This window comes from Chiroxiphia lanceolata, chromosome 21 (genome assembly GCF_009829145.1).
Source record: "Chiroxiphia lanceolata isolate bChiLan1 chromosome 21, bChiLan1.pri, whole genome shotgun sequence".
NCBI lineage: Eukaryota > Metazoa > Chordata > Aves > Passeriformes > Pipridae > Chiroxiphia > Chiroxiphia lanceolata.
Window position 1 is genome coordinate 11380058 of NC_045657.1, and position 25179 is coordinate 11405236.

General features: G+C 64.5%; 3 protein-coding genes across 3 annotated transcripts; all 3 read left to right on the forward strand.

Moving 5' to 3' along the window:
- Positions 1–242: 242 nt before the first annotated feature.
- On the forward strand, positions 243–8681 carry AJM1 (apical junction component 1 homolog). Its single transcript, XM_032708395.1, is given in 9 exon segments — positions 243–486; positions 3362–3420; positions 5156–6241; positions 6244–6695; positions 6697–6753; positions 6755–6797; positions 6800–7158; positions 7160–8152; positions 8154–8681. Coding segments are annotated over 7 exon segments (3234 nt in total). The 5' UTR covers positions 243–486; positions 3362–3420; positions 5156–5211; the 3' UTR covers positions 8454–8681.
- A 650-nt stretch (positions 8682–9331) lies between these two features.
- PHPT1 (phosphohistidine phosphatase 1) lies at positions 9332–11714 on the forward strand. The gene is made up of 4 exons (XM_032708396.1): positions 9332–9377; positions 9410–9650; positions 9797–9921; positions 10617–11714. The coding sequence occupies exons 2-4, from the start codon at positions 9509–9511 to the stop codon at positions 10707–10709; spliced, it is 360 nt and encodes a 119-aa protein (XP_032564287.1). The 5' UTR covers positions 9332–9377; positions 9410–9508; the 3' UTR covers positions 10710–11714.
- Positions 11715–13226: 1512 nt separating this feature from the next.
- On the forward strand, positions 13227–25132 carry MAMDC4 (MAM domain containing 4). Its single transcript, XM_032708675.1, is given in 49 exon segments — positions 13227–13247; positions 13295–13430; positions 14077–14190; positions 14428–14601; positions 14817–14957; positions 15192–15320; positions 15323–15336; positions 15456–15540; positions 15768–15808; positions 15810–15851; positions 15853–15898; positions 16164–16174; positions 16176–16309; positions 16441–16538; positions 16541–16557; positions 16879–16960; positions 16963–17018; positions 17021–17038; positions 17640–17670; positions 17673–17723; positions 18138–18254; positions 18257–18322; positions 18669–18773; positions 18966–19054; positions 19056–19112; positions 19349–19394; positions 19397–19465; positions 19468–19481; positions 19577–19682; positions 19927–20013; positions 20016–20042; positions 20265–20399; positions 20495–20574; positions 20576–20626; positions 20702–20899; positions 20901–20919; positions 21311–21396; positions 21398–21449; positions 21553–21674; positions 21755–21811; positions 21813–21846; positions 22093–22239; positions 22517–22635; positions 22637–22652; positions 22898–23041; positions 23129–23258; positions 23374–23438; positions 23441–23546; positions 24108–25132. Coding segments are annotated over 49 exon segments (3834 nt in total). The 3' UTR covers positions 24157–25132.
- Positions 25133–25179: the final 47 nt, after the last annotated feature.

Sequence of the window (25179 nt, forward strand, 5' to 3'; positions counted from 1 at the left end):
CCCGCACGGGCCGTGGGATCTCTGAACACGATATGGGACTGAGCCCCCCTGCAAACCTCTGGTGCCCAGGGACACTGGTGGTCCTGCGGGCACCCACACCCATGGTGCAGGGAACCCCCCCGAGGGACGGCACCGGGCGTCCCCCAGACCCTGCCCAGGGGATCCCAGGGATGCTGCGAGGGGCGGGGACAGGGCCGCAGATGGGACCGGGATAGAGCGGAGCCGGGCGTGGGACCGGGGATGGGGATGGGGATGGGGACCGGCCCGGGGGCGGCGCCGGGGGAGGCTCCGGTGCCGGCCCCGTTGGTAACTCCGCCTGCCATATTTATGGCAAAACAAGCGGCGGCGGAGCGTCGGGCCGAGCCGTGCCCTGCCGAGCCGAGCCGAGCCAGATCGGGCGGAGCCGGGCCATGGCCTCCCGAGCGGCGGCATCCCCAGCCTAGCGCGGCGGCAGCGGAGGCTGCCGGGGCGGCGGGCGTGGAGCAGGTAAGGGGGTCCCGGGCGGGGGGCTGGGGTTTGCTGTACCACCGGGGGCTCCGGCCGGGCTATCCCCTCGTGGCTCCCCGGATCATCGCATCGCATTACATCCCAACCTCCCGCTTCACTCCCCCGTGTTCCACATCCCCATCCCATCCTCCCGAGATCCTCCCGGGCCGTCCCAACCCCCTGGCTCCCCTCATTCTCCCCATACCATCCTGCTGTGCCCCATATCCCTCTTCTCATCTCCCTGTGCGCTCTCCACCCCTCCAGCCCCCCGGGGGCCATCCCCATTCCGCGCTCCCGAGCCGAGTCATCCCACCCCATCCTACCCCTATCCCCGTAATCCTCTCGTGTGCCCCATCCCCATCCCATTCCCATCCCTATCCTATCCCATCTCCAATCCCATCCTCACCTCCATCTGCGTCCCATCCCGCCGCAGTGCCCGGGCCGAGCCATCTCCCCCCGGTGCCCGGCTCAGCACCCTGCGGGGCCCAGCGGGCCCCGTGCCGGTGCGCAGCGGGGTGGGGGTGCCCGGGGTCACCGCCCCGGCGTCTGCGACAGTGCCTGGGACAGCCCCGCTCCCCCTAGGGGCCGCCCCCCGCACCCTCCACCCAGCCCCGGTCCCAACCCTCCCCCCCCCGCGGTGCTCGCAGCCCCCCCCCTCCGCCCGGCCGTGCCCGTTTGCGGGTGCCCTGCAGGGTGGGGGACTAGAGGGGCCAGGAGTCAGGGCGTCCCCTGCACCCTGGGGTGCTGGTCACACCAAACTGGATGCCGGCACCGGGGGTACCCTCCTGGGCTGGAGGTGCTGCTCCCCCCCGGCAGGATGAGCCCTTCCGGAGGCACAGGCAGGGTGGAGGCTGGGCAGCCGTGTTTGCCTGGGGGGCTCCGGATGGGCGAGAGGGGATGTGGCAGTGCCGGGGGCACACAAGCTCTGAGGCACAGGCAGGATCACAGGGCTGGGGGGTACAGGGCTGTGTGGAGGGGCTGCATGATGTGCAGGGCGGGCAAAGCCGTAGGGGTGTAGGGCACCGTGTGTGTGTCGGGGGGTGTCCTGGGGACGGCACAGGGGGAAGTGTCTATTTGCCATGTACACGGGGCAGGGGCCGGGGGGATGACGGGCTACCTCACCACGGGCTGTGCCAGCTGCCAGCTCCCGGGGCAGGCAATGCGCAGGCAGCGGCGGCCGTCGGTGCCCTGCTGGCACACACACGGCACACAGGCCTGTGCGCAGCGGTGCTGGCAGTGCCAGGGCACAGCGCGCACAGGCACTGCCCCCACAGCAGCTGCTGGTGGGACCTCCAGCATCATCTGCTCGAGCAGGGTGGTTGCAGTGGCTGCAAGATGCTGCTCTGGCTGCATGTCCAGACACAGGTGCCGCTGCTGTGCTCGGGGCAGCACTCAGGGCGTTGCTGGGGGCAATGTAGGTGCTGTTGGCCGTGCCCACGGGGCCGTGTGGGGGCAGTGGGCCCGGTGCAGCGCAGTGTGTGCTGGGGCTGCTGAGGGGTGGGGGGGAAGTGCTGCATGCTCAGTGCTCTGCATGTGCAGGCAGCATGCAGGCAGTGTGCAGGCAGCTTACCTGCTGCAGTGCCCTAGGCAGCGCTGCTGCCTGCTCAGCAGGATGTGAGTGGGCAGTGAGCAGGCAGAGTGGGCAGCAATGCCCAGGTAATGTGCAGGCAGCATGCACAGAGCACCAGCCTGCACTTGAGGCAGTGCCCCAGAGCAGGGTGTGCAGGCAGCAGCCCTTGCCACGTGCAGGGACAGTCAGAGAGTGGGCAGTGCCCTGGCAGTGCCCAGGGCAGCATGGGCAGGCTGTGGGGCAATCACTGGCAGAGCAGTGTGCACAGGCAGCTCGGGCCAGGGCACAGGCAGTGCGAGCAGTGTGTGGGCAGTGCCCTGGCAGGGGCAGCCCAGGCAGCACACACCGTGAGCATGGGGCAGGCAGCGGGCAGGTAGTGCACAGGCAGTGTGGGGTGCGTTGGCAGGGGGCAGTGCACCCCACTCCTGCACACCCCCCGCAGCCCACACGTGGCACGTGCAGGCAGCGACCCAGTTCCCGGCAGCCTCCTGCGGGTCCCTCTGGCATCTGGGGTCGCTCCTGGCCCCCAGCCCCTCGTGCTGCCACGGCCGGTGCTCACGTCTGGGGCTGTGGGGGGCTGGGCTGGGCACAAGGGCAGGACCCCACAGGGGTGGCTCCCGCCCACTCCATGGCCAGCGGTTCCTCTGAAATTGCTGCTGGCCGGTGTCAGCATCCACGGGGTGACAGAGGGTGGGAACACCGGGCAGGGGAGGCTGCTGCCTGCCAAAAGTGGGCAGCGCTGTGGGTTGAACGGGGATGCCCACGAGCAGAGGGGGTTGGAGAGCAGAAGGGATGCAAAACCCTTTCCCTCTGGAGGGGACTCAGTGTCAGCGGTGAGTGAGTGTGGGAGTGCAGTGGCATTGGCAGCACTGTGGGACCATCCCAGCTCCGCCCCCCACGATGGTCAGGGGGTGCCCGTGGCTGTGCAGGATCTCCACTATCCCTGCACTGCTGTGGAGTCCCAGCCCCCCACGCAGCCTCCTCACACACCCACGCTGTCCTCACCCACACTGTCCTCGCAGAGGAGGAATAATTTGGAGAAACCATGGCAACCTTGCAGCTCCATGGGTGACGGGTGCTGCTGGGTGGGTGGGGGACCACTGGTGCCTGTGGGACAGCGCCCACATCCCTGATGCACAGAAATGTGCACAATGGCCTCACTGGGTTTGGTTCAGCAGGGGCTGTGGCTGCAGGGGAATCTCAGGGTGCTCCCTGTGCCCCCAAGGCGTCCACGGCCCCGGCAGCAGGCCCTGCAGCACTGCTAGGGGTGCCCCAGGACACTCATGTGTCTTGTTTATTTTGCAGTGCTGGGATGGAGCCGCCACCTCAGCCCACTCACCCCCTCCCTGCTGCTGCCGGACCAGGTAGGACCCTGGGTTATAGTTCCCTGCTCACCAGCCACCCAGACACCATGGGGAAGGGCTTCCCAACACCACTGTTGGCATCGCTGCGGTGTGAGGTGCTGTCTGCCCAGCTCCAGCCCAGTGCCCACACGCTGTAATGCAGAGGGGCCAATGCTGGGCCACCACTTTGGGGGAAAACCTGTCCTCCCAGCCCTGGAGGGAGACACTGGGACCCCCACCTCTGTCCTCCTGGCATCCTGTTCTCCCCAGCTCATGCCATGGACAGACACCCTAACCCTACTGGCTTCACCTCAGCTCCAGCATCTGCAACCCCCGGCTTTGAGGCAGGTAATGAGGGGGAATCCAGGTTCCCCCCCCCAACCCTGCATAGTCCATGTTTCTTGCCAAATAAAGTCAATTCCTTTCCTCCAAGAAACACCTTCCCTGTGGTCCTCTGCTGCTCTTTAAAGCCAAGTACCCTTTGGTGGCCTTTGCCACCCACCTTTAGTGCATTGTGGAGCAGCCAGTACCCACTAGCGCTCTCAGGCCTGTGGTGACCAAAACAAGCAATGCTCAGAGCACATGGTGAGGTGACAGCCAGCTGAGGGTCCCCACTGTGGACAGAACCTGTGCATGTCCCTCGGTGTAGGTCACAGCCCACAGCAACTCTGGAGGGGCTGGTGGGGAAGGTCAGGGCCAACACCAACCTAGTCCTGCAGGCAAACCCCCTCCTCTGCCCCCCAGTTCGCTCTAGGGAGCTTGTGCTGATGTCCCCATTGTCACACAGCTGTGTCACACTGTGGCTGGGGACTCTGCGCACCCTGACCACCCAACAGCATCATCCTGGAGCAGTGGGGTGCAGGGTGCTGGCACATGGTGGGTGTCAGACCCTGTGTCCCATGGGAGCTGGAGCCACCATCCCACTCACCCTCCAGCCTAGGGGCCGCATCATAGTCATGGGACATGGAGAGGACAAAGCCAGTGGGTGCTGAGCCAGCACATCCCTTCTGCCACAGGGAGGCAATGGAAGAGTTACTTCTGACATGTGGGTTGGGGCACCTCTGCCACCCCCAGTGCCACCCATGGAAGCCCCAGGGAGAGATGCGGCTCTGAGCAGCCAGGACTGTGGCCACCCTACAAGAGTGTTTGTGGGCCACAGTGGGTGCAGCCATCGTGGGGGGGGGGGGGGGGGGTACAGCTCCTGCACCCCAGAGAGCCCCACGCTTCCCAGCTACCATGGTGGGTGGTCGTGGTGCCCGTTCCTGGGCCATGCTCCTGCCTACAGTGCTAGTGCTGGGATGTGGGTGCACACAGTCCCAGGAGACCCCTCACCACTCAGGTGCTCACACCAGGGCTGGGCACACACTCCCTAAGGAAAACCCTGGCAGTGAGTCCCACAGCCCTGCTCAGAGCTTCTGATTCTCGTGATGCTGCAAGAGAGTCCCTGCATCCTATGGCCTAGGAACAGGGCACGGTGCCTCGTGTTCTCTCCCTGCACTGAGCTGGCACCCAGAGCTGCCCGGCTGCCCCCGCATGTGGCCTGCCAGCCACTCCGCGATTTGTGCCCTGGATCTGAAGATTTTTGGCAGCTTCTTCCCCCACCTGAGATCTGACTATTAACAGCAGCAGTGGAGGCTAGGATGTCCCCGAACCCTCATTTCTGAAGAGGTGGCCAACTCCCTGCCCTGAGCCAGGAGCCGTGGGGATTGATCTGAGGTCTCGCCAGGACTGAGGCGCCTCATGTGTTCTCTTGCAGGGCGGGCGACCGTCCTCTGAGGCCGTCTGACAGGTGGGAGAAGAGTTGCTTTTAAGATGACACGAACAGACCCACCTGACATTCTGGTGTCCACAGTGTACCAAGACATCAAAGTGGCCACTGCAGCCCCTGGGGATTCCGTTATCTGTCAGCCCCTGGCACAATGTGACGCCTCCATGTCCTCATCCCTGTCCCGCGAGCCGCAGCCCTTCAACAAGCGCCACTGCAGGAGTTTTGACTTCCTCGAGTCGCTGGAAGAGCTGGGCACCCCCTCGGCCATGGAGCGCCCGTGCCCGCGCCCCGGCACGCCTGAGCCCACGCCGGGGCCGCCGGGCAGGCGGGCGCCACCGAAGCAAGACCCTTATGTCGGCAGAGCCCCCGTGCCTCGGAGTGAGCCGAAGCGCCGCGCCCGCTCCAAGAGCGCTCCACGGGTGAAGTCCACCTTCACCGCGGTGCCCATTACCGTGGCAGCATCGCCACCGCCGGCCCGGCGCGGGCGGGAGGTGCTGCGGGTGGCACGGGAGCCCTCCCGCCCTGATCCCTCGCCGCGCCGCGACGGCCCGGTGCCGCTGCGGGCGCTGGCCAACGAGGTTCACCCCATCAAACTGCAGCCGCAGCGCAGCAGCGTCAGCCGCATCTCCCCGCTCTGCCTGGGCAGCAACTGCTACGAGGAGGGGCCGGGGGCCAAGGTGGGCGCCAGCCCACACGTCAAGTGCCGGGTGGACATCAAGCCGGACGAGGCGGTGCTGGTGCACACAGCGCGCAGCCAGCGGGCGGCCCCGAACCGCCCGGAGCCGCCACGCTGGCCCCGCGCCCCCGGCGCCGCCCGCAGCCTGGCCGTGCCGGGGAGCCGGCAGGCGTCCGCATCCCGCACACCCACCCCCAGCGACTCCTACAGCGGGGACGCCCCGCTCCTGCCCTACCCCGCTGAGTACTACGAGGCGGATCCCCGGGTGCTGGCGTACCAGACGGTGCCGGTGCCGGCCTCACGGGAATTCAGGGAGTACCCCGACAGGGGCTGCATGACCTTCTCAGCCGCCGGCGTCCCCGCCAAGTTCTTCTACGCGGAGGAGACGGCACGGTGCCCAGCCCCGCCATGCCCCTCCGTAGCTCCGGCTACGCCAGCTACCCCTACCCCGGCCGCCACGCCGTGCCCCAGCCCTTCTACGCAGAGGACCCGGCCAAGGCTGCCGTCCACACGATGCCGCCCCGGACGTTGTACGTGGAGGAGGCACGGGGTTACCCAGTGCAGGAGGCGCCTGCCCGCCCCTTCTACGGGGATGAGCCCGTTTCTATGCCCCGCGCGGGACCCCTGTCAAAAACCCTCTACGCCGAGGACGCTCGGACATACCCGGCCCTCGGGTCCTCTGCCCGGCTGTTCTACGCCGAGGACTACGGGAAGTACCGGGAGCGGGAGGTGCTGTCGCGGACGTGCCCCCCACCCCGCAGCGCACAGCCGCTGCACTTCGGGGACTGGTACTGTCCCGAGCGGGCCACGCTACCCTACCAAACCCTGCAAGTGTCACGCTTCACCCCGCAAGCAGGCCGGGCGCGAGGCCATGTTCTCCTCCTGGCACACCAGCTATGGCGTGACCCCGCCCGCGGCTGGGCCGGGAGACCCAGCACTACTCCAAATCCTGGGATACATCCTGGCGCCGGTGGCACGCAGGGAGGAGGCCCTGCAGCGCGGGCGCAGCTATGAGAACCTGCTCACCCAGGAGCAGCACCGTGCCTTATCCCCCGAGGAGCGCCGGCAGCCTGTGGTGATCAACCTGTCGAGCTCACCCAAGCGCTATGCCGCCCTGTCCCTCTCCGAGAGCTCCATCCTTGAGCGGGTGCATGCTGATGGCAGCCGCGGACCCCTGGGCCGCTCCTGGTACGTCACGCCCGAGATCACCATCACTGACAACGACATCCGTGCCGACGGGCTGGGCCGCAGCGAGAGGCGCTCGGCCAGCTGGGACATGCTGGACGCGGGACAGGAGCGTGGGCCCTATGCCGTGGCCCTGCGCCCCGCAGCCCGGCCCCAGGGAGAGCAGCTCAGGGCGCCAGCGCAGCCTGGAGCAGCTGGACGAGCTGATCACTGACCTTGTCATCGACTACAAGCCAGCGCCAGGCCACCGCGCCGGGGACAGGGATAGTCTCGCCGAGCAGCTCAAGCAGCTCCTGAGCAGCAGTGCCCCAGGGCCCCCCCGGCGGGGCGAGGGCAGGCGGGTCCCCCCCAATGTGCCCGAGGGACCCCGACCCACAAAGGAGCAGCCAGGCCCCAGCTCTCGTGCTGGCGCCCCACGGCCCTCGCCCACCCCGCTGGCTGCCGGCCCCTTTGAGAAGTCGCCAGAGAACTGCTCGCCCGACCTGAGCGCAGAGGAGGACGACATGATGATGTGCTCCAATGCCAAGTGCCGGCGCACGGAGACCATGTTCAACGCCTGCCTCTACTTCAAATCGTGCCACAGCTGCTACACCTACTACTGCTCCCGGCACTGCCGGCGCGAGGACTGGGACACGCACAAGGCGAGCTGCGTCTATGGGCGGGTGGGCAGCGTCTGCCGCCATGTCCTGCAGTTCTGCCGGGAGAACGCTGAGGTGCACAAGGCCTTCTCGCGCATTGCCAAGGTCGGATACCTCTCCCGCGGCCGCGGTGTCCTCTTCCTTGGCTTCCCCAATGCTGGCTCAGCTGAGAACTTCCTCCAGTTTGGGCTGGAGAGCCTGCTGATGTCCCCCACCTACTTGTCCCTGCGGGAGCTGGACAGCTACTCAGACAACCTGGGGGACTATGCCCGGGAGCTGCGGGAGACGGGCAACCAGTACGACCCCAACGAATGTTTCCTGCTGAATGTAACTGTGGCCGTCACCCAGAAAGTGCCGGAGAGGCCATCGCCCAAGACACAGGTGCCAACGGTCAGGAAATACGCCAAGGTGGCCTTAGCCTCCTCCAGCCCCGAGAAGAAGATCCTGAAGAAGGAGCGGGACATGGAGACATTGATCCTGACGCCACCCGCCCGGCACGGCAGACATCGACAAGGAGGGGGAGGAGGGCCGGAAGGCACGGGAGATCTGCTTCATCAACATCCAGCGGGAGCTGCGCATCCGTGGCGTCTTCTTGCGCCACGAGTTCCCCGCTGTCTATGAGCAGCTCTGCGACTTCGTGGAAAGCAACAAGCGCTTCACACCCACCACCATCTACCCCATTGACAAGAGGACAGGCAAACAGTTCATGTGCATGATCATGGCAGCCTCCGAGCCCCGCACCCTCGACTGGGTGGCCAGCCCCAACCTCCTGGACGACATCATGTGAACACAGGGCGGGGGGCACCCTTGGGGCATCCCCTCTGTAGATAGGTGCTGTCCTGTTGTGGCGGTGGGACAGGGACTCCCTTGGCTGCGGCACCAAGAGGAGGGGGCTGCAGTGGGCTGCGGGTGGCCAGCAGTGCTGGAGGGACCCAAAGGATGAAGGGAGCCCAGCCCAAGGTTTGCCCTAGAGCCCAGAGCCTGGCGAGACCCCGCAGAGCCCTCTCAGGTGAGCGGTGCCTGGCCAGAGTGGGGACACTCCATGCACCCCCCAGCCTCTGCCCGCCGGGCTGCCACTCACCCAGAGCCCCCTGGGGCCTGTTCCAGGGCCCTCAAGTCCAAGGGGTCCAGCAGCGGCCCCACGGCCGGGTGCTGCAGGGAGAGCTGGGCTGCACCAGGACCGTGTTCTCACCGTGTCCGTGTGTCCTGAGCGTGTCACTGCGCGAGCAGCAGGGACTGTGGAGGCCCAAGGGCGTCTGGAGGCACCTGGGCTGTCCCGGGCCCCAACGCGGGCTCTGGGCACAGAGCGGGGCAGGGCTTGGGGGCCCCGGCCGCCGCCGGGGGAGGGTGGGCGGGGTGAGGGATCCGCAGGGGGCGGGCGGGGGGTGTCTGACAGGGTGTCTGACCGGGGCCGGAAGGAATCGTCCGTAAGGGGTGACGGAGCCGGGCCGGCGCTGCCCGGGGGGGCAGAGACGAGGAGGCAGAGCCCCGGCGCGGCAAAGGGCCTGCGCCCGCTGTCACCCGGAGCGGCCGCAGCCCCGCTGCCACTGCCCTTCCCCAGGCAGGACCCGCTGTCGCTCCCGCTGCTGCCACCGCCGGGGCCGGGCCGGGCCGGGCCGGGCCGCAGCAGCACCAGAGCCGCGACCCCGCCCGCCAGGACCCTGCGCCTCCAGCGCGGCTTCACCGCCCGGCTGTGGGCGGGGCCTAGCCCGTGGGCGCCAGTTGGTCAGTGGGACGGAAGAGGCGGGGCGGCGCCAGTTGGCCGGTGGGACGGAAGGGGCGGGGCGGGCGCTGGCGCTGGTTGGGCGCTGCCACGGAAAAGGCGGGGCGGGCTGGGCTGGCATGGCGGGCGTGGCGCTGTCGCGGGTGCCGGTGGTGCAGATCGATGGCGATGGCGTGTTCAAGTACGTACTGCTGCGGGTGCGCGGCGCTGGCGCGCCACACAAGGACGTCGTGCGCGGCCACGGCTGGGCCGAGTACCACGGTGAGGGGCGCGGGGCCGCGGGGGGAAGCTCCGGCCCGCAGTCCCGAGGGACGCGGCCGCGGGCCCCGGGGGCGGGCGGGGGCTGCCGGGAATCCAGTCCGCCTGAGTCGGGGAGTCCCCGTACCCCCCCCGCTCCCTCCCCGCAGCCGACCTATTCGAGCGCACCGCGGAGGAACTGGCGCGGCACGGCCTGAGCTGCGAGTGCTTGGGCGGCGGCCGCCTCGCCCACCGCCCCGAGGAGAGGAAGATCCACGTCTACGGGTACTCGGTGGTAAGCGGGGACCGTGGGGGACCCACGCGCGGGCGCGGCATCTCCCTTCCCACGACAGGTCCCGCTGGCCGTGGCCGAGCCAGCCTCGCGTCCCCTCAGGGATGGAAGGGCTGAGCCCGGCGGCGCTGCCGGGGGTCCCCGTGAGGGAAGACCCCACAGAACCCTCTCGGGTGAGCAATCCTTGCCCAGAGCAGGGGCACCCCACACACTCTCCAGTCTCTGCCCATGGGACAGTCACACACCCAGAGCCTCCCGGGCCTGCCCTGGGCACCATCCAACCCCAGCGCTGGGTACGGCAGAGGAGCTGGGCTGCACAACAACCGTGTCCTTGCTGTGTCTGCATGTCCTGAGTGCGTCACTGCAGGCGTGTTAGGTGCTGCAGGGCCCTGTCAGGGTGACTGGTGGCACCCTAGGGGGGGTCACCCATGCAGGGGGTCCCTAGGTGCTGACCCTGGCTGTGCCCGTGTCTTGGCACAGAGCCCAGCCAGGGCCAGGGCAAGGTGCTGGTCCCCAGGCCACAGTGCTGCTGGTTTTCCCAGTGCCAGGGTGCTGTGCCAGCCGCAGTTGGAGCCAGGCTGAGAGCTGCCACAGAGGGTTGTCACAGACACAGGCTCCAGGGCCTCTCTGGAGCTTGTCAGGCTCCCCCACGGGTGGCCACCCACCAGCTCTCCTTGGGGATCGTCTCTCCTGTGCAGGGCTTTGGGCGAGCTGACCACGCTGTGACCACGGAGAAGCTGAAGGCCGAGTACCCCGACTACGAGATCACCTGGGCAGACGAAGGTTACTGACTGCTCTGGCCGTGGGGCCAGCTTGGAGCTGGCACGGTGCCGAGGCAGTGCCAGCAGGCTCCCTGTGCCTGGCAGTGCTCTGGGCTCTCTTGCTTTTCCTCTGTGAGAACTCGCCTGTTCCCCACCATCACTGGACTGTCCATGTGCCAGGTGCTCCTGCCTTCCTGGCACGGCAAAGCTGGTGAAGTCAGTGGTCACTCCATCCCAGCCTCCCGATGCCGGGGGCTCATCCCACGCGTCTGTGAGAATTAAACTAGTTGGGGAGCATAGCTGCTCGGGTGGCCACACTCATGGCTCGGCTGCTCCTTTCCCAGCTCTGGGTTGCGCACACTGACAGCAGGAGAGACCCCGCAGGGTTTCAGCCCCTTGAGGGGGGTCTGACCCTGGAGTGGGCAGGGTCTGGGGTAGGGACAACAGGAGGTACGTTGGGATTTGCCTTGGGAAGGGCTGAGACAGGAGAGGGGGAAATGATGGGTTCTCAGGCCTGGGGGAGGGAAAGGCAGGGTGAGGCCTGTGCCCGGTGTCCTGCCCCAGACTCCAAAGGAAGCTCACAGTGAGGGGTGATGAGCCTGGTGGGCAAAAAAAAGGCTTTTCCTGTGCCTCATCCTTCCTTTCTGCAAGGTGTGACCCTCCCCTGTGCCAGGACGGAATGTCACCCGGTACTCACACGGAGGAGCACAGCTTCCCTGCAAGTCTTTGGATCATGGAGCTTGGAGGCATATCTGGGATGTCCTATCCATCCATCAGCACAGCAGGACCAGCTCCAGCAGTCTATCCTGATGACATTGTTGGGGGTGTCCTGTGCAGCGTCAGGAGTTGGACTCAATGGTCCTTGTGGATCCCTTCCAACACAGGGATTCCATCGTTCCATGATTTTATTCTATGATTAGGTTGCTGGGGGCTGTGGCCAAATGGGATTTGGGAATGTCCCTGAACCCAGACCCCCTGGCAGCCTGCTCTGGTTTTGAGAACCCTCACAAGAAAAAAGGCTTCTCTTACCTTAAAGTGGTGTTTTGCTGTTCTTGCGTTGTCCCTCGCTGTCTCAGCCCTTCCCGGGGCGCTCCCTGCTCAAAGAGTCAGCTCCCTGCACCCTCCTGCCAGGCTTACACACATGGGTAGCATCCCCCTGCACCTTCTCCAGACCAAGCACCTCCAGTTCAGCCTTTCCTCCTGGGAGTCCAGTCCTCTCATCATCATCAGGGAATCTCCTTCCCTAGAGACACTCAGAACCCACCTGGACACATCTGACTGCTCCAGGGAGCCCTGCTGGAGCAGAGGGGTGGGACTGGATTACCTCCAGTTGGTCCCTTCCTGCCTGTACCATCCTGGGACCTGTAGGATATACTCTGCCCCACAGCACCCAGGAGGCCGTGGCTGCTTTGCCACGGCACTGGCCCATGGCCAGCTCGGTTGCTCCCAGGTTGCTGGGCAGGGCTTCTTTCTGTGCCTGGAGTGCCCAGGCTGGGAGTGTGGAGCTGCTGGTCCCACTGGATCTGGCTGGCGCTGGGGGAAGGAGCTGAGCCTGCGTTTTTACTGTGCCTGATGCAATCATGCTGCAATCCACGGTCCAAGGCCGTCAACACAAGGGGAGAAGCTGCGCTCAGCAGGGGCCCCTCTCTGGGCACAGGGCCTGCAACAGCAGAGGTGAGAGGGGTCCCATGGGCTAGCAGCCCCCATGAGCCCTGGCAGCAGCTTCCCCTACCCAGGTGGGGAAGCAGGTGGGGGCAGCAGTTACCATCACCAGGCAGCACTGGTGGTGCCCTGTGGGGCTCTGGCTGCCAAGCCACGCTTCTTCCAGGCTGATCAGCCCTTGCTGGGGCTCTGCAGGGATGTTCTGCCCCAAGAGTGACCTGATTGTGGCCCCAAAGCTGTGCCCCTTTGCCCCATGGGAGTCATGAGGTGGGTGCTGAGCTACTCCCTCCAGCCAGAGTGGTGCAGGCAGGGTGAAGGTTAGCTCCTGTTTATGGCATCTCAGAAACCCAAGGTTCCAGGGAGACCTTAGAGCCTCATGCTACCTAAAGAGGCTCCAAGAGAGCTGGAGAGGGACTTTGGACAAGGGCCTGGAGGGACAGGACAAGGGGGAATGGCTTCCCACTGCCAGAGGGCAGGGTTAGATGGGATATTGGGAATATTGGATATTGCTGACCCCCAGCACAGCTGCCCTCCCTGGCAAGGGTGCAGCCCATTGCCAGCCTGTGCCCTGCACCCAAAGGCTCTCCCACTGCTCCTTATGCTTGGAGACTGGTTCTCCCTGTGATCTAGCCCAGGGGACTGACACACTCACCATGTCCCTGGCATAGGTGCCAGCTTCTCCCGCAGGGCTGGCAGCATCCCTGGCTTCGCAGGAAGTGGCCTCATCCCTCGAGGGCTGGTGCGTGTCACCAGCTGTGCTCTGTCCCAGTCAAAGCAGCGTCTTGTCCATGGTGAGAAGAGGGGCTGAAGAAGAGGGGTTCAGTGGGGGAAAGCTGAAGGTCTCCCTGGGACACCTGGCTGGCAGCTTGCTGCTGCAGTGCCAGCATGCCGGGTGGGAGGACCATGGTGGGTTGTCCCAGCTCGGCACAACATCGCCATAAACCCTCTGCCAGGCCGGGGAGCTGATAACGGCGGGGCTGAAGTCCAAAGCGGGCAGGTCCCAGGGGAGCAGGTTCCAGCCCAGGACTCACGGTGTGGCCTCTCCAAGCTCTGTTTTACTGTCACGGTGGCAGGGATGGCTGCAGGCGGGCAGGTGCTGGTCTTCCTGGTGCTGCTGGGTGAGCTCTACCGACACGGGGGTTGTGCCACGGGCAGGGAACGTGCTGGCTGCTCCACTCTGGTCCTCCACAGCCTGGGCTGCCATGGGGATCTCTCTTTCCCCCAGCTCTGGGAGGGCTGTGCTGCTCGGGCTGGGGGGTGCTGGGGCAGGTACAGCCCAGCCAAAACCTCCTCTGGGGTCTTCTGGTGAAGGTCAATACGGGGTTCCCAGGGTGAGCAAGTGCTGGAGCTCCCAGTGCCAGGCTGGGTATCACCAATGGCTTTATTCAGCATGGGACAGAAAACGCCCAGATTTTCCTGTTTCTCCCCGAATGGGGGCCGGGACTATGATGTAGCAGGCTCAGTGCCCCGGTGGGCTCTGGCACCCTGAGGGCACACAGGAGTGGGGCTGAGAGTGGGAGATGGCAGTGTGGGACATGTAGAGTGCCACGGCAGTGACAGAGGGTCCCATCCGAGGAAAAGCTCAGTGCGACCTGCCCCCCCCCTCCCATCAGGGTCCCTAAACCAGGGTGCCCAGACAAATATCCCCTGCAAGCTACATGTGCCCTCTGTCACTCGCTGTGGGCAACATGCCTGGTTCCCTACAGGGTTTTCAGCCCCCTTGTCTCTCCCATAGCCAAGACCCTCCTCCCCTGCGGGTCAGTGATCATCAACAGCTGCAGCAGCGCAGCTGAGCAGCTCTGTGACTTTGTCTGCGACTGCAGTGACTGCTCCGACGAGAACCAGTGTGGTGGGTGCCCAGACTCCCCAGACCCACTCTCAGGCCCTGCTCCTGGGATGACAGCAGGCAACGGAGTGGAAGGTCCTTATGGTGCAAGTCCCTGGGGTGATGCTGGTGCCCAAGGTGGATGCAGGGTCCCCCAGGATGGGCACAGGATCCCAGGGTGGGTGCAGATCCATGGGGTGGGCATCAGGTCCCCAGGATGGTGCCAGAGCTGTCCTGAACCCCCCATCTGCCCACCCTCAGGGTACCTGCGAGGCTCAGCAGTGCTGGGCACCCCCTTCACTTGTGACTTTGAGGACGGTGACTGTGGTTGGCAGGACGTGGGCACCTCAACATACAGATGGGTGTGGGGCCGGGCCAACCTGGCCATGTGGGGCACAGGGCCTCACTCAGACCACACCGTGGGCACCAACCTGGGTAAGCAGGAGCTGCTTGGCTGGTGAGTGCTCTCTGGGCACCCACGGCACTACCCCGCTGGGCTGTGGGTGCCCTCAAGGCAGGGTGCCAGGACACCCACCCTTGTAAGGTGCAGGGGATGGAGCAGACCTGTGGAGGGGCAGGATTGGTGCTGGCAGAGCTCCTGTGCCATCCCATGGGGCTGCAGCCCCTGCTCTGCTCTCTGCCCTCCTCAGGCTCCTTCTTGGTGACTGTGTCCCCCCCTGCAAAGACTGTGGCCACGGCCTGGCTCAGGTCACCAGAGATGCAGGAAGCAGCTGCCACATGTGAGATCAGAGCCTGGTACCACCTCTCAGGAAGCTGTGAGGGCACCCAAGGTGGGCACAGACAGCATCAAGTACCAGGCACAGGGCAGTGAGGATGAGAGGCAGTGGGGAGGACGGGTCCCCCGACGGCAGGGGCAGGATGGCAAGGCAGTCCTTACCATCCCACTTGCCTCTTCACACTCCACACACAGACCCGGTGGAACCCAGGAGTCCCAGCTCCAGTCCCCAGAGCTGGCAGGGCCCCCGGGATGCCCAGGGCCAAGGGTACTTTTGGGGCTCCTGCAGGGCTCAATGAGATGGAGCAGCCAGTGCTGCGCCTGGACGTGGCATACAGGGACGAGGTGGTGGGGCTGTGGCAGAGCCCTGAGCGCAGCAGCAAGGGCTGGCACCAGCTGGTCGCCTACCCGGGCCGGATCGCGGGCAGTTCCAGGTGAGACAGTGTCGGTACCCAGGCCCTGTCCCTCCAAGCTGGGGCCAGAGGAGCTGGAGGGTGCTCCAGGAGCCCAGGGGACCCAGGCAGCTCATGCCATCCCTGTCCTCACATCACAGCTTATCTTCTCCCTGACACAACCACCTGCCTGCGGGGCAGAGGTGGCACTCGATGACATCATCTTCAGGAACTGTGGCTTGCCAGGTGAGTCCGACCTCTGCTGATACGTGAGACAGGGTCTTGGGGAAATTGGTGGGGCTTTGCACCCCAGGGGAGCTCTCCCATTGCCCACTGTGTCTTGAGGCACTGATTCCTGGCATGGGGTGGACAGTGAAACCTGTCCCTTGAGCCACCCCAGGGAAAGATGTGGGGGTGCCCACCGTGCCCCTGTGGGGCCAGCCACTTGCTGACGTGTGTCCCCCCCGCCCCAGGGCCCGGGCAGCAGGACTGCGGGGCCCAGGAGAGCCGCTGCAGGCCGCGGCTCCTGCGTGGCACAGCACCGCCTCTGCGACGGTTACGGACGACTGCGGGGACGGCTCGGACGAGGACACGACACGTTGCAGTGAGCAGCCCTGGCCCCGGGAGGGGGTCCTGTCCACCAGCTCCCTGACCACAGGGATGGACTGAGGCTCTGCCTTGGTGGGGAAAAACTGTGCTGTGGGCTGGCAGGGATCCCCCCAGCTCTGCCCCCACAGCTGTGGAGCCAGGGAGGGACAAAATCACCCCGAGGGTTTGTAGAGGAGTAGCATCAGCCCAGCCTGTTACCTGTCCATGAGAGAGGCCAGGACTCCCATCCCTGGATCACAGCTGCCCCCTTCTCCCCGCAGAGTCCTTCACCAACCTGCTCCTTTGAGCGTGATCTCTGCGACTGGGAGGCAGAGCCTGGGCCGCCATCGTGGGACAGGAACACAAGCCTGAACCTGGGCACCTTGTATGGTTTCCCCACCCGGGACCACAGCACCAACGCAGGCTGGTATGACACATGACCCCCACCACAGGTTCCTGGGGTGGACGTGCCCTGGGGTGACACACACCTGGGCTCTGCTCGAAGCTGTGCCAGGACAGAGGTGTCCTGCACTCACACACCTGCCTGGCTCCACTCAGCCCCTTCCCGGTGTCTCCCACAGGGTTTTTCCTTCATGTGAACAGTGCCCCCAACACGGGGCTCAGCGGCACAGCTCAGCTCAGCAGCCCCACTTTCCGGGCACCAATTCCTGCTCTGTGAGTAACGGCTGAGGCTTGTGTCACACCTGTGTGGGCACAATGGTGGCGGGACATGAGGTCCCCAGCTATGGGGTCCCTCATGTGGGGATGGGGCTGCGGTCAGCCATTGCTGGGGATGGGCAGCAGGTTTTTGGGAATGTTTTTGGTGACATGTCCACACAAGCAGCTCTCACCAGGCCCTGGGCCCCTTCATATGGTGGCAGCTCCCCGTGTCCATTGGGAGCTCTGAGCTCCTCCAGCCCTACCTCTGTGAGCATCCTGTGGGGCACAGGGGCCTGTGTGACCCTGCCCTGAAACTTGGCCCTCCCTCAACCCCAGCTCATGCTATACTGCCACCTCCATGGTTCGGCCAACAGTAACCTCAACATCTTCTATGTGACCAACTCCACCAAGCAGCTGGTGAGGAGAGGACAGGGGACATGGGCAGCTGCTGGTTCCGGGAGAGAGTGGACTTCAGGTAGTGACAGAGGCCTTCAAGGTGGGCTGGTTCCATACTGGGGGGAGCTGGGCTGCCTGCAGGGTGAGGGGCACAGGGCCAGTCCAAGTGGGGCACCCATGGGACAAGGGCTGAACTGGGAACCAGATACAGAGCTGAGCCTCCAGTGCTGGCACATGCCACTCCCATGTCCTTATGCCCACACCTCCAAATCTCCCTACCAGCCCCTAGCCCAGGACCACCCCACTGGAAATGGAAGGTGGTTGGGGTGTCTTCATCCACACTGCCCATCCATGCCTTCCCACTGCTCCTGGGTGCTGTCCCCCACTGCCACCGACACAGCCCTACCCACTCCCAGCTGAGCCTGGAGGGCACCCCAAAGACACCCTAGGGGCACCCTGATGGCACCCCTGTGGCACCCCAAGTATCTACAGGCCACAGCTGCGTGCAGGGGCAGCATCATCCCCCTAAGCCACTATGGCCCCTGTCAGCCCTGCTCCCACGGAGTCCCTTCCTGGGGGAAGTGTGTCAGCCCATAACAGGTGCTGGTTCCCCCATCCCACAGCTCCCTGGTGTCACCCCAGTCCCCTCATACTGTGCAGGACCCCATGGTGATGTTGCTGGGCATGGTGCTTCCCTGCAGGTGCTGATCGAGGGGGTAGCTGGCAATGGGGGACTGTGGCCATCGATGACCTGATCCTGTCACCAGGCTGTGTGAAGGAGCAGGGTGAGCTGGAGGGCAACATTCCTCACCCTATTCCAGCGTGGGCAGCCAGTCCCACGTGTCTGTGCCCCTGTCACCATCCCTAAAGGACCCAGCATGGAGTCTGCGGGTCCCTCTGCTCATCATAGGACTGGCCTGGGTGCTGCACAGCAAGCACTTGCCCTGGGACATTGGTGTCCTTTACTGTGGCGTGACACTCCATCCCCTGTGCCAAAACAGTCACACAAGCAGCTCTCACCAGGCCTGGATCCCCTTCATATGGTGGCAGCAGCGATGGGATGGGATGGGATGGGAGGGATGGGATGGGATGGGATGGGATGGGACAGAGTGGGGAAATGGAGAGCCAGGAAGATGCCTGGGGGACAGGGGACAGAGGCTTGAAAGGGTGACACCAACTGCTGTTGCTGAACCTCTCACTGCCTCTCTCCATCCTGGGGTGTGTTTCACCATCAGGGAAGCTCCCAGTCACACTGCCGAGCCAGGCAGGTGCCAGTCCCTGTGCAGCAGGGGAGGTGGCCTGTGACAGCGGGGGCTGCTCGCCGCAGAGCTGGCCTGTGACTTCAACAATACGTGCACCGACGGCTCCGATGAGAAGCACTGCGGTGAGAGCTGAGGGGAGCAGTGGCACCCCAGGAACCCCGCAGTGCAGGGGACCAGGCAGTGGAGGGACACCAGGCATGCCGGGGCTGGAACGGCCAGGGCACGTGTATGCCTGTACAGCCCCAGGAGTGCAGTGGCCGGCGAGGCTGAGCCTGGAGTTTTGGGGTTTGCCCAGAGAAGCTGTGGCTGCCCCATTCCTGGAAGTGTTCAAGGCCAGGTTGGATGGGCTTGAAACAAGCTGGTCTAGTGGAAACGTAGCCCCCCCATGGCAAGGAGTGAATGAGGTGGACTTTAAGGTCCCTTCCAACCCAAATCAGTCTGGGATTCTGGGATTCTTTGACTTTGCAGGGGCAACAACCTTCGAGTCAGGGGCTGGGGGCTGGCACGATGTCAGTGTGGGGCACCTGCGCTGGGGTCTGCAGAGGCGCACTGAGTCCAACACCTTCCTCACAGGTGAGGCTGTTCCCACTGCCCTGACAATGCTCTTCGGTCCCCAGCACTCTGGGAGGCCCAGAGCAGGAACTCCTGCTCCCACCCTACTGGGGTGGCTGGATACCCACTACACGACAGGGGGTGATGCCCAGGCAGGATGTGGGCTAGGGGTTGCTACCATGGATGTGGGATCCTAGCCCTGACCTCACAGAGTGTTTCTGTGCCCAGGGTCTTTCCTGGCCCTCCAGGAAGGAGAAGGACAGATGGTGGGTGCTGCAAAGGCACGAACTCCTCTGCTGGGCCCCCTCTGGCCCCACCTGCACCATGGAGATGAGCTACCACATCCAGAGTGGCCCCAAGGTAACCCCCTGTACACTCCTGGGGTGCCTGCCTGCTCCCTGCCCCCAGAGCTCACCCCATGCCCACCTGCCTTTGCTGCCTCTCTCAGCCCCATTTTACCACATCACACCATCCTGAAGCTGGGGTCATCCCTGTCCCCCTCCCTGTCTCCTTGTGACCGTGGGCCAGGGCTGTGGGGGACTCCCACAGGGTGGCCAGGAGCTTTGGGTGTCCACAGCCTCTGCACCACCTCTCAGCCAGGCTTCCTCGCTGTCCACATCCTGGATCACACCACCGGCACCACCCGCTGGCCTGGCACACGCAGGGTCGTGGTATCACAGCCAGGGAACGTGTCCGTGTCCCCCTGGGAGAGAGGAGCGGCCATTCCAGGTTGTGCCAGGGACACAGGGACAAGCCTGGGGGGGCTTTCAGTGGGGCACTGCCAATGCTGCCAGGCACCCCGGGCTCATGGCTGGTGCCTCCAGGTCGAGCTGCTGGCGCTGGTGGATCTGCAGGGTTCGGCAAGCATCGGCGTTGACAACGTGACGTTCGAGCAGTGCTACCTCGGCATGGTGGCACCCACAGCTGTGGGTATGGCCAGGGGCACGTGGGCAGGGACAGTGACCCCAGAGCCCCCCCATGGGGGCTGCCTGGTGGCTGTCACCCTGTCCAGGGACAGGACCATGGTGCGGAAGCCACATCCTGCTCTGACCTGGACACCTGCATGGGGTGAATCTGGAGAGTGGGGCGGGGGAGCAGAGGGGAACAGGGGGACTCATTTGCTTCTGGAGTGCCTTATCCCCTTCCACCTCACCTCTACCGCGTCTCTGGCCAGAGCTGACCTGCAGCTTTGAGAGGGACATGTGCGGCTGGTACCAGGATCAATCTAGTGACTTCAAATGGGTCCACAGCATGGGGCAGGGACAGGCTCTGACCACACCACCGGCTCAGGTAAGAGGCTGGCTGCTCTTTGGGGGATCCAGGGCACCCCACTTTCCCTCCCATCTTGGCACAAGCCAAGACACGCCCTGTGCACTCCAGCAGCCCCATACCTGTGGAGTGAGCTCGCCTGGGACAGCCTGGAAGAACCCAGGTTAGGGTAAGGGCGATGTGGGCACAGCTCAGAGCACTCACATCCACGTTCTCTCCACCCTGGCTGTCCCCACCACTCAGGCTAACTTCTTGTCTGTGGACCCTCTGCACTGTGGAGCCGTGGGCAGCGGGCACAGCTCAATCACATCCTCCAGGATCCTGCTGCTGCCCCACGCTGTCTCTCCTTCTGGTACCTCCTGGCTGGCCCACAGATTGGTACGTGCCCCCTGGAATCCTCACAGGGATGCCCCAAGCCGGCTCCACTGTGGGGACAGCAGGTGTTGGATGGCTGGCCCCCACCCCTTGCCTAGGCACCCTGAACCTCAAACTGCAGCCAGAGGGAGAGGAGGAGACAGTGCTGTGGACCTGCCGGGGGACCCAGGGCAGCATCCTGGCACCGGGCATGGGCAACACTGCATGCCACGGGCCAAAAGCCATACAGGGTGAGACCAGACCCTTCTGTGTCCCTGGCACCAACGAGACACCGGGCTGTCTGACAACCGCTGCCTGGCTGGCAGGTTGGCCTTGAGGTGCTGCGGGATGGGTTCCTGGGGGATGTGGGGCTGGACGACCTGGCGCTGACAGCGGGGCCCTGTGGGGCCGAGCTCTCCTGCTCCTTTGAGGCAGAGGGCTGTGGACTGGCCGCCAGCGGGCAGGGCACCTGGCAGCGACAGAGCAACGGCACTGGCACCACCGCCGGCCCCGCAGCTGATCACAACCACCGGCACCGCTGCAGGTACAGAGCCATGACAGCCTGGGGCTTGCAGAGCCCTGCTGCCTCCCTGCCTGCGCTGTTCTGCCTGCCTCCCTGCCCTGCCTGCCTTCCTTGCCCTCCCTGTCTGCTCTGAGTGTCCTGCCTGTCACCATATCAGCTCTGCTTGCCCACCCTGTGTCCTGTCTGCCCTCCCTGCCTGCCTAGGATGTGTGGAAGGCAACCCTGTACAGGATTCCCTAAGCCTGGAACTTTCCAAACCCAGTTTCCCAGCCCCAGGGCTCCCAGTCCTGGGGAGGTCCCTGAAACTGGGGAGACTCCCTCAACCTGGGCAGAAACCCCAGACCCAGTGGTCCTCTAGGGCCCTCCAGCAGGGCTGGGCAGCGACCATGGCATGGGGACTTCTCTCCCCCAGGTCATTACATGGTGGTGAGCACGGGCAGGGACTCCCTGCCTGCGGGGCACAGGGCTGTCCTCACCTCCCAGCCCTACCAGCCCTCTGGTGCCCTGACAGTGCCTGGCCTTCTGGTACCAGCTGAGCGTCAGGACCCCAGGTGAGAAACCCCCCCCCCGAGACCCCTGGGGGCACCTCCAGAGAGGGGGGGTCCTGTACAGCACAGCCCTGGACCCCTCCTCCATGGCGGGTGCCCTGGGCAGGCTCCCTTGGGGTGTTTGTGGAGCAGAGCGGGGTGCGGAGGAAGGTGCTGAGTGTGAGCACCATGGAGGGGAGCGGCTGGCACCGCGGCCACAGCACCGTCCAGCCTGATGGCGACTGGCAGGTGAGATTGGGCAGGGTGTGCCAGGGACAGCTAGGGGTGATGAGAGTTGACTGCCAGCCTCAGCATGCCACCCTGCCCAGGTGGTGTTCGAGGCAGTGGGAAGCTGGGGTGACCATGGGTACATTGCGCTGGACGACGCTGCACGTGTCGGATGGAGCCTGCCCTGAGCCAGGTGAGAGCCCACCCCAGGGGGGCACCATGGACCAGATGGGGGGAGATGGGACATCCCACGGGGGTACACAACCATGGGGATGGGGACAGCCTGTCCCTTCCATCTGGACACTCTGCTCCTGCCCTCAGCTTGGTCTGGCCCAAAGCTGGCAGTGGTGGGAAGGGGCTGGTGGCTGCCCCCTGCTCCCAGATGCTCCATCTCCTGCCAGGTAGCAGTGGGTGTCTCACAGCCCCCCTTTCCTCCCAGCATCCTGTGACTTCGAGCAGGATATGTGCGGCTGGAGCAGCCCCTCGGACCCCCACCTGCACAGCTTTGCCTGGGGCTGGAAGAGCGGGGTCCCTCTAGCCAAGTACCCCGGCCCTGAGCAGGATCACACCCTGGGCACAAGAAATGGTAGGAGGACCCATCCCTGCCCAGGCACCATAGCATGGCCAGAGGGAGGAAGAGGAGATGGGGATGCATGGGTCACCCCAGTACCTCCTGGGGAGCCTGGTTCTCAGCATCCCTGTCTCCTCCTTGCCTGGGAGGGACAGCTCGGTCCCAAAGGCAGGTGCAGGGCTGTGGGGGTGCCATCCTCTGGGCATTACTCTGGGATTTTGGGGTGGAGTGGGGCAAGCGGGGTGGGCTGCAGGACTGGAAGACACCCTGTGCTCTGTCCCTGCCTGCCCAGGTCACTATGTGCACTTCGACACCAGTGTGCTGGGTGCAGGGGGCACCAGTGCCCTGCTGGAGAGCCAGCCCCTGCCTGCTGTCACCGACTCCTGCCTGCGGTTCTGGTACCACATGGACAATCCCAGAGCACCTCTGTGAGCACCACAGGGGTGGGGAGAGGTGCTGTCCCTGGGGAGGGCATCATGACCCCACAGTGGGAGTAGGGGCTTGGCTGGGGGCTGCAAACTCCCTTCCCACCCATAGGAACATGGACACTCTGGTTCAGCTCCAGCTGGGTGGGGATGGCCTGTTACTGCTGATGCTGCTGTCCCATGGAGGATGGCATGGCAGGGAGGGCCTCATGACTTTTGGGGGGCTTTGGGTGATCAGTGATGCCGGGGTGCCTGTGTCCCCCCCCTTGCAGCCAGTGGGGAGCTGCGGGTGATGCTGCACAGCACAGCAGGGCAGCGCATGGTGTGGAGCGTGGAGGGACACCACAGCCGGGGCTGGCAGGGCAGCATGGTGCCTGTGCAGAGCCCAGCGAGTTCCAGGTCAGTGAGGACACCCTGGGGTGCAAGGTGCCCATGGGGATGCTGGGTGCCCTGCATCAGATTCCCACCTTCTCTCACAGATCATCTTGAGATCACCACACAGAGGTGGCCATTGGAGGGGACAGTGGCACTGGATGATATTGTGTACAGTGCTGGGGTGGGCTGCCATTCTAGCCCGGAGGAGCCAGTGGAAGGTGCGAGGGGGAGGCGGTTCTGGCTGTAAAAGGTCATCCCAGCACTGCTCAGGGTGCTGGCCAAGGCTGGAGGCAGCTCTCGGGTGGCAGGTCAAGCTGGCAGCATCTCCTCCCCTTCTCTCACTGCAGAGAAAACCCTCAGGCAGCTTCGTGGCAGAGGTGGTGCTGGGTCTGCTCCTGGCCCTCGTCATTGTTACGCGGTGGCTACTGGGGGCTGGTACTGGCTGAAGCAGCAAAGGCTGGCAAGCAGGACACCAGCGGAGAGTGACACTCCCCAGGGCTTGACAACATTACCTTTCGAGATGTAAGGACAGGGTGAAGGACTTTCCTGATTACCCCAACTGCACCAAAACAGCATTTTCCTAAAAGCTCAGCAGATGCTGGGTAGGCTCCTCCTGACACTGCACTCCGCCAACGCGACAGGGAGCAAAGGGCTCTGCCTCTTATCTGCTTGTTGGTAAACGAGTGACCCAGAGCTGTAGGACTGACCTAGAAGCACTGCTGCTGCCAGGCAGCTGCTCCAGAAAGAGCTGAGCGTGCTCCTACCCCAGAGCCCTGTGAGAAGGGGGTCTGGCAAATGTGGCTCTCCTCACCCAGCCAGCAACCAAATCCACGAGAGGCAGCTTAAGCTGTGGGTACCCTTGGACAGGCCTGGTGCCACATGGACCATGGCAGAGCCCCCAGCCCCAGGAGGGATCCCAACAGAGGATGTGGAGCCCCCTGGGTGCACTTGGGGTTTAGTTCCTCTGCTGGGGTCATGGGGGGCTGGCACACAGGTTCTCTCCACTACAGCCTGGAAGAAATCCTGGTCTCTCACAGCAGACAGCCACGTTTGCCACTGATTCCCACTTACCTTTCTTTGCAGGACAAGGTCATTATATCCTCCAGTGCCAAGGGAGGGGGATGAGGCTTGAAATTATCAGCCAGCAGCAGAAATTGCCCACTCCCACCAGGCAGACCATTCCTCAGCCAGACCCCACACTCCAGCAGCCGCCAGCTCTCTGCCCCCAGCACCAGGGAGCTGCCGTGGCCCACAGAGACACACTGCTGCCACTACCTCCAAGTGCTCGGGAAAAGCATTTTTGTGTTTGTAACATGATCTTCCAAGACACAACAACGTGCCTGTGCTTTGGCAGGTGCCAGCAGCAGGAGTTCTTCCAGCGACCGTCCTTGTCCGAGCAGGGGTGAAGTGTAGGGCCCTGGTCCCAGAGCTGGGAAGAGCAGCAGGTGCTGCGCGGGGCATGAGCCACTTTCCACACCCAGGATGAAGCACAAGAGCTCCCATGGCAGAGCCCCCATGGGGAGGAAGCCCAGTATTTCTGCTGGTTTTGGGGAGGGGGGCTCTGAGGAGGGCGAGCAGGAGGATCAGAGCGGGGGGCACCATGCAGCACCCCCAAGGGCAGCATGCAGCCCCGACTCCAGTGTACAGGTGCCCACCTCCTGCCCACACACCTTGCAAGGACTCTTAACATTTTGCCTTTAAATGTCACTGGAAAACCCAAAAAGTTCCTGAGGCACAGGCTGGGCTCAGGGTCTGGGCCCCCACCCTGCACTAGATCCCACCAGCCTGGGACCTCTCCCTCCCGCCAGCTCTCACACCTTATCACTGTGAGCTCTGAAGCAGCCCGAGGCCAAACCTGCCCCCCACACACAACCTGACTCAGCTGCTGCACAACAAGCAGCCCACCAGGGTCCTGCCCCCACCAGCCCCCCATGCCTGGCCAGAGGACACTAGAGCATCCTGCTTTCCAGGGTGTCACCATAGCCTGTTTCCCTGTCACCCAGCTGTGTCCCCCTTAAGTGATGCCTCAGAGCACCATCCCACAGCCCTGTCCTGCCTGCAGGAATGAGCCCCCAGCAGAGCTGGGTAAGGAGGGCTCAGACACCCATAAGTGCACCTGCTGGCTCTGCAGAACCCCAACACCTCCCTCTCCTCC

Coding starts and splice junctions, on each gene's coding strand:
- PHPT1 (XM_032708396.1), top strand. CDS start 9,509: ATGGCGGGCGTGGCGCTGTCGCGGGTGCCGGTGGTGCAGATCGATGGC. Junction 9,651..9,796: donor CGGCTGGGCCGAGTACCACG/GTGAGGGGCGCG, acceptor CCCTCCCCGCAG/CCGACCTATTCGAGCGCACC. Junction 9,922..10,616: donor ACGTCTACGGGTACTCGGTG/GTAAGCGGGGAC, acceptor TCTCCTGTGCAG/GGCTTTGGGCGAGCTGACCA.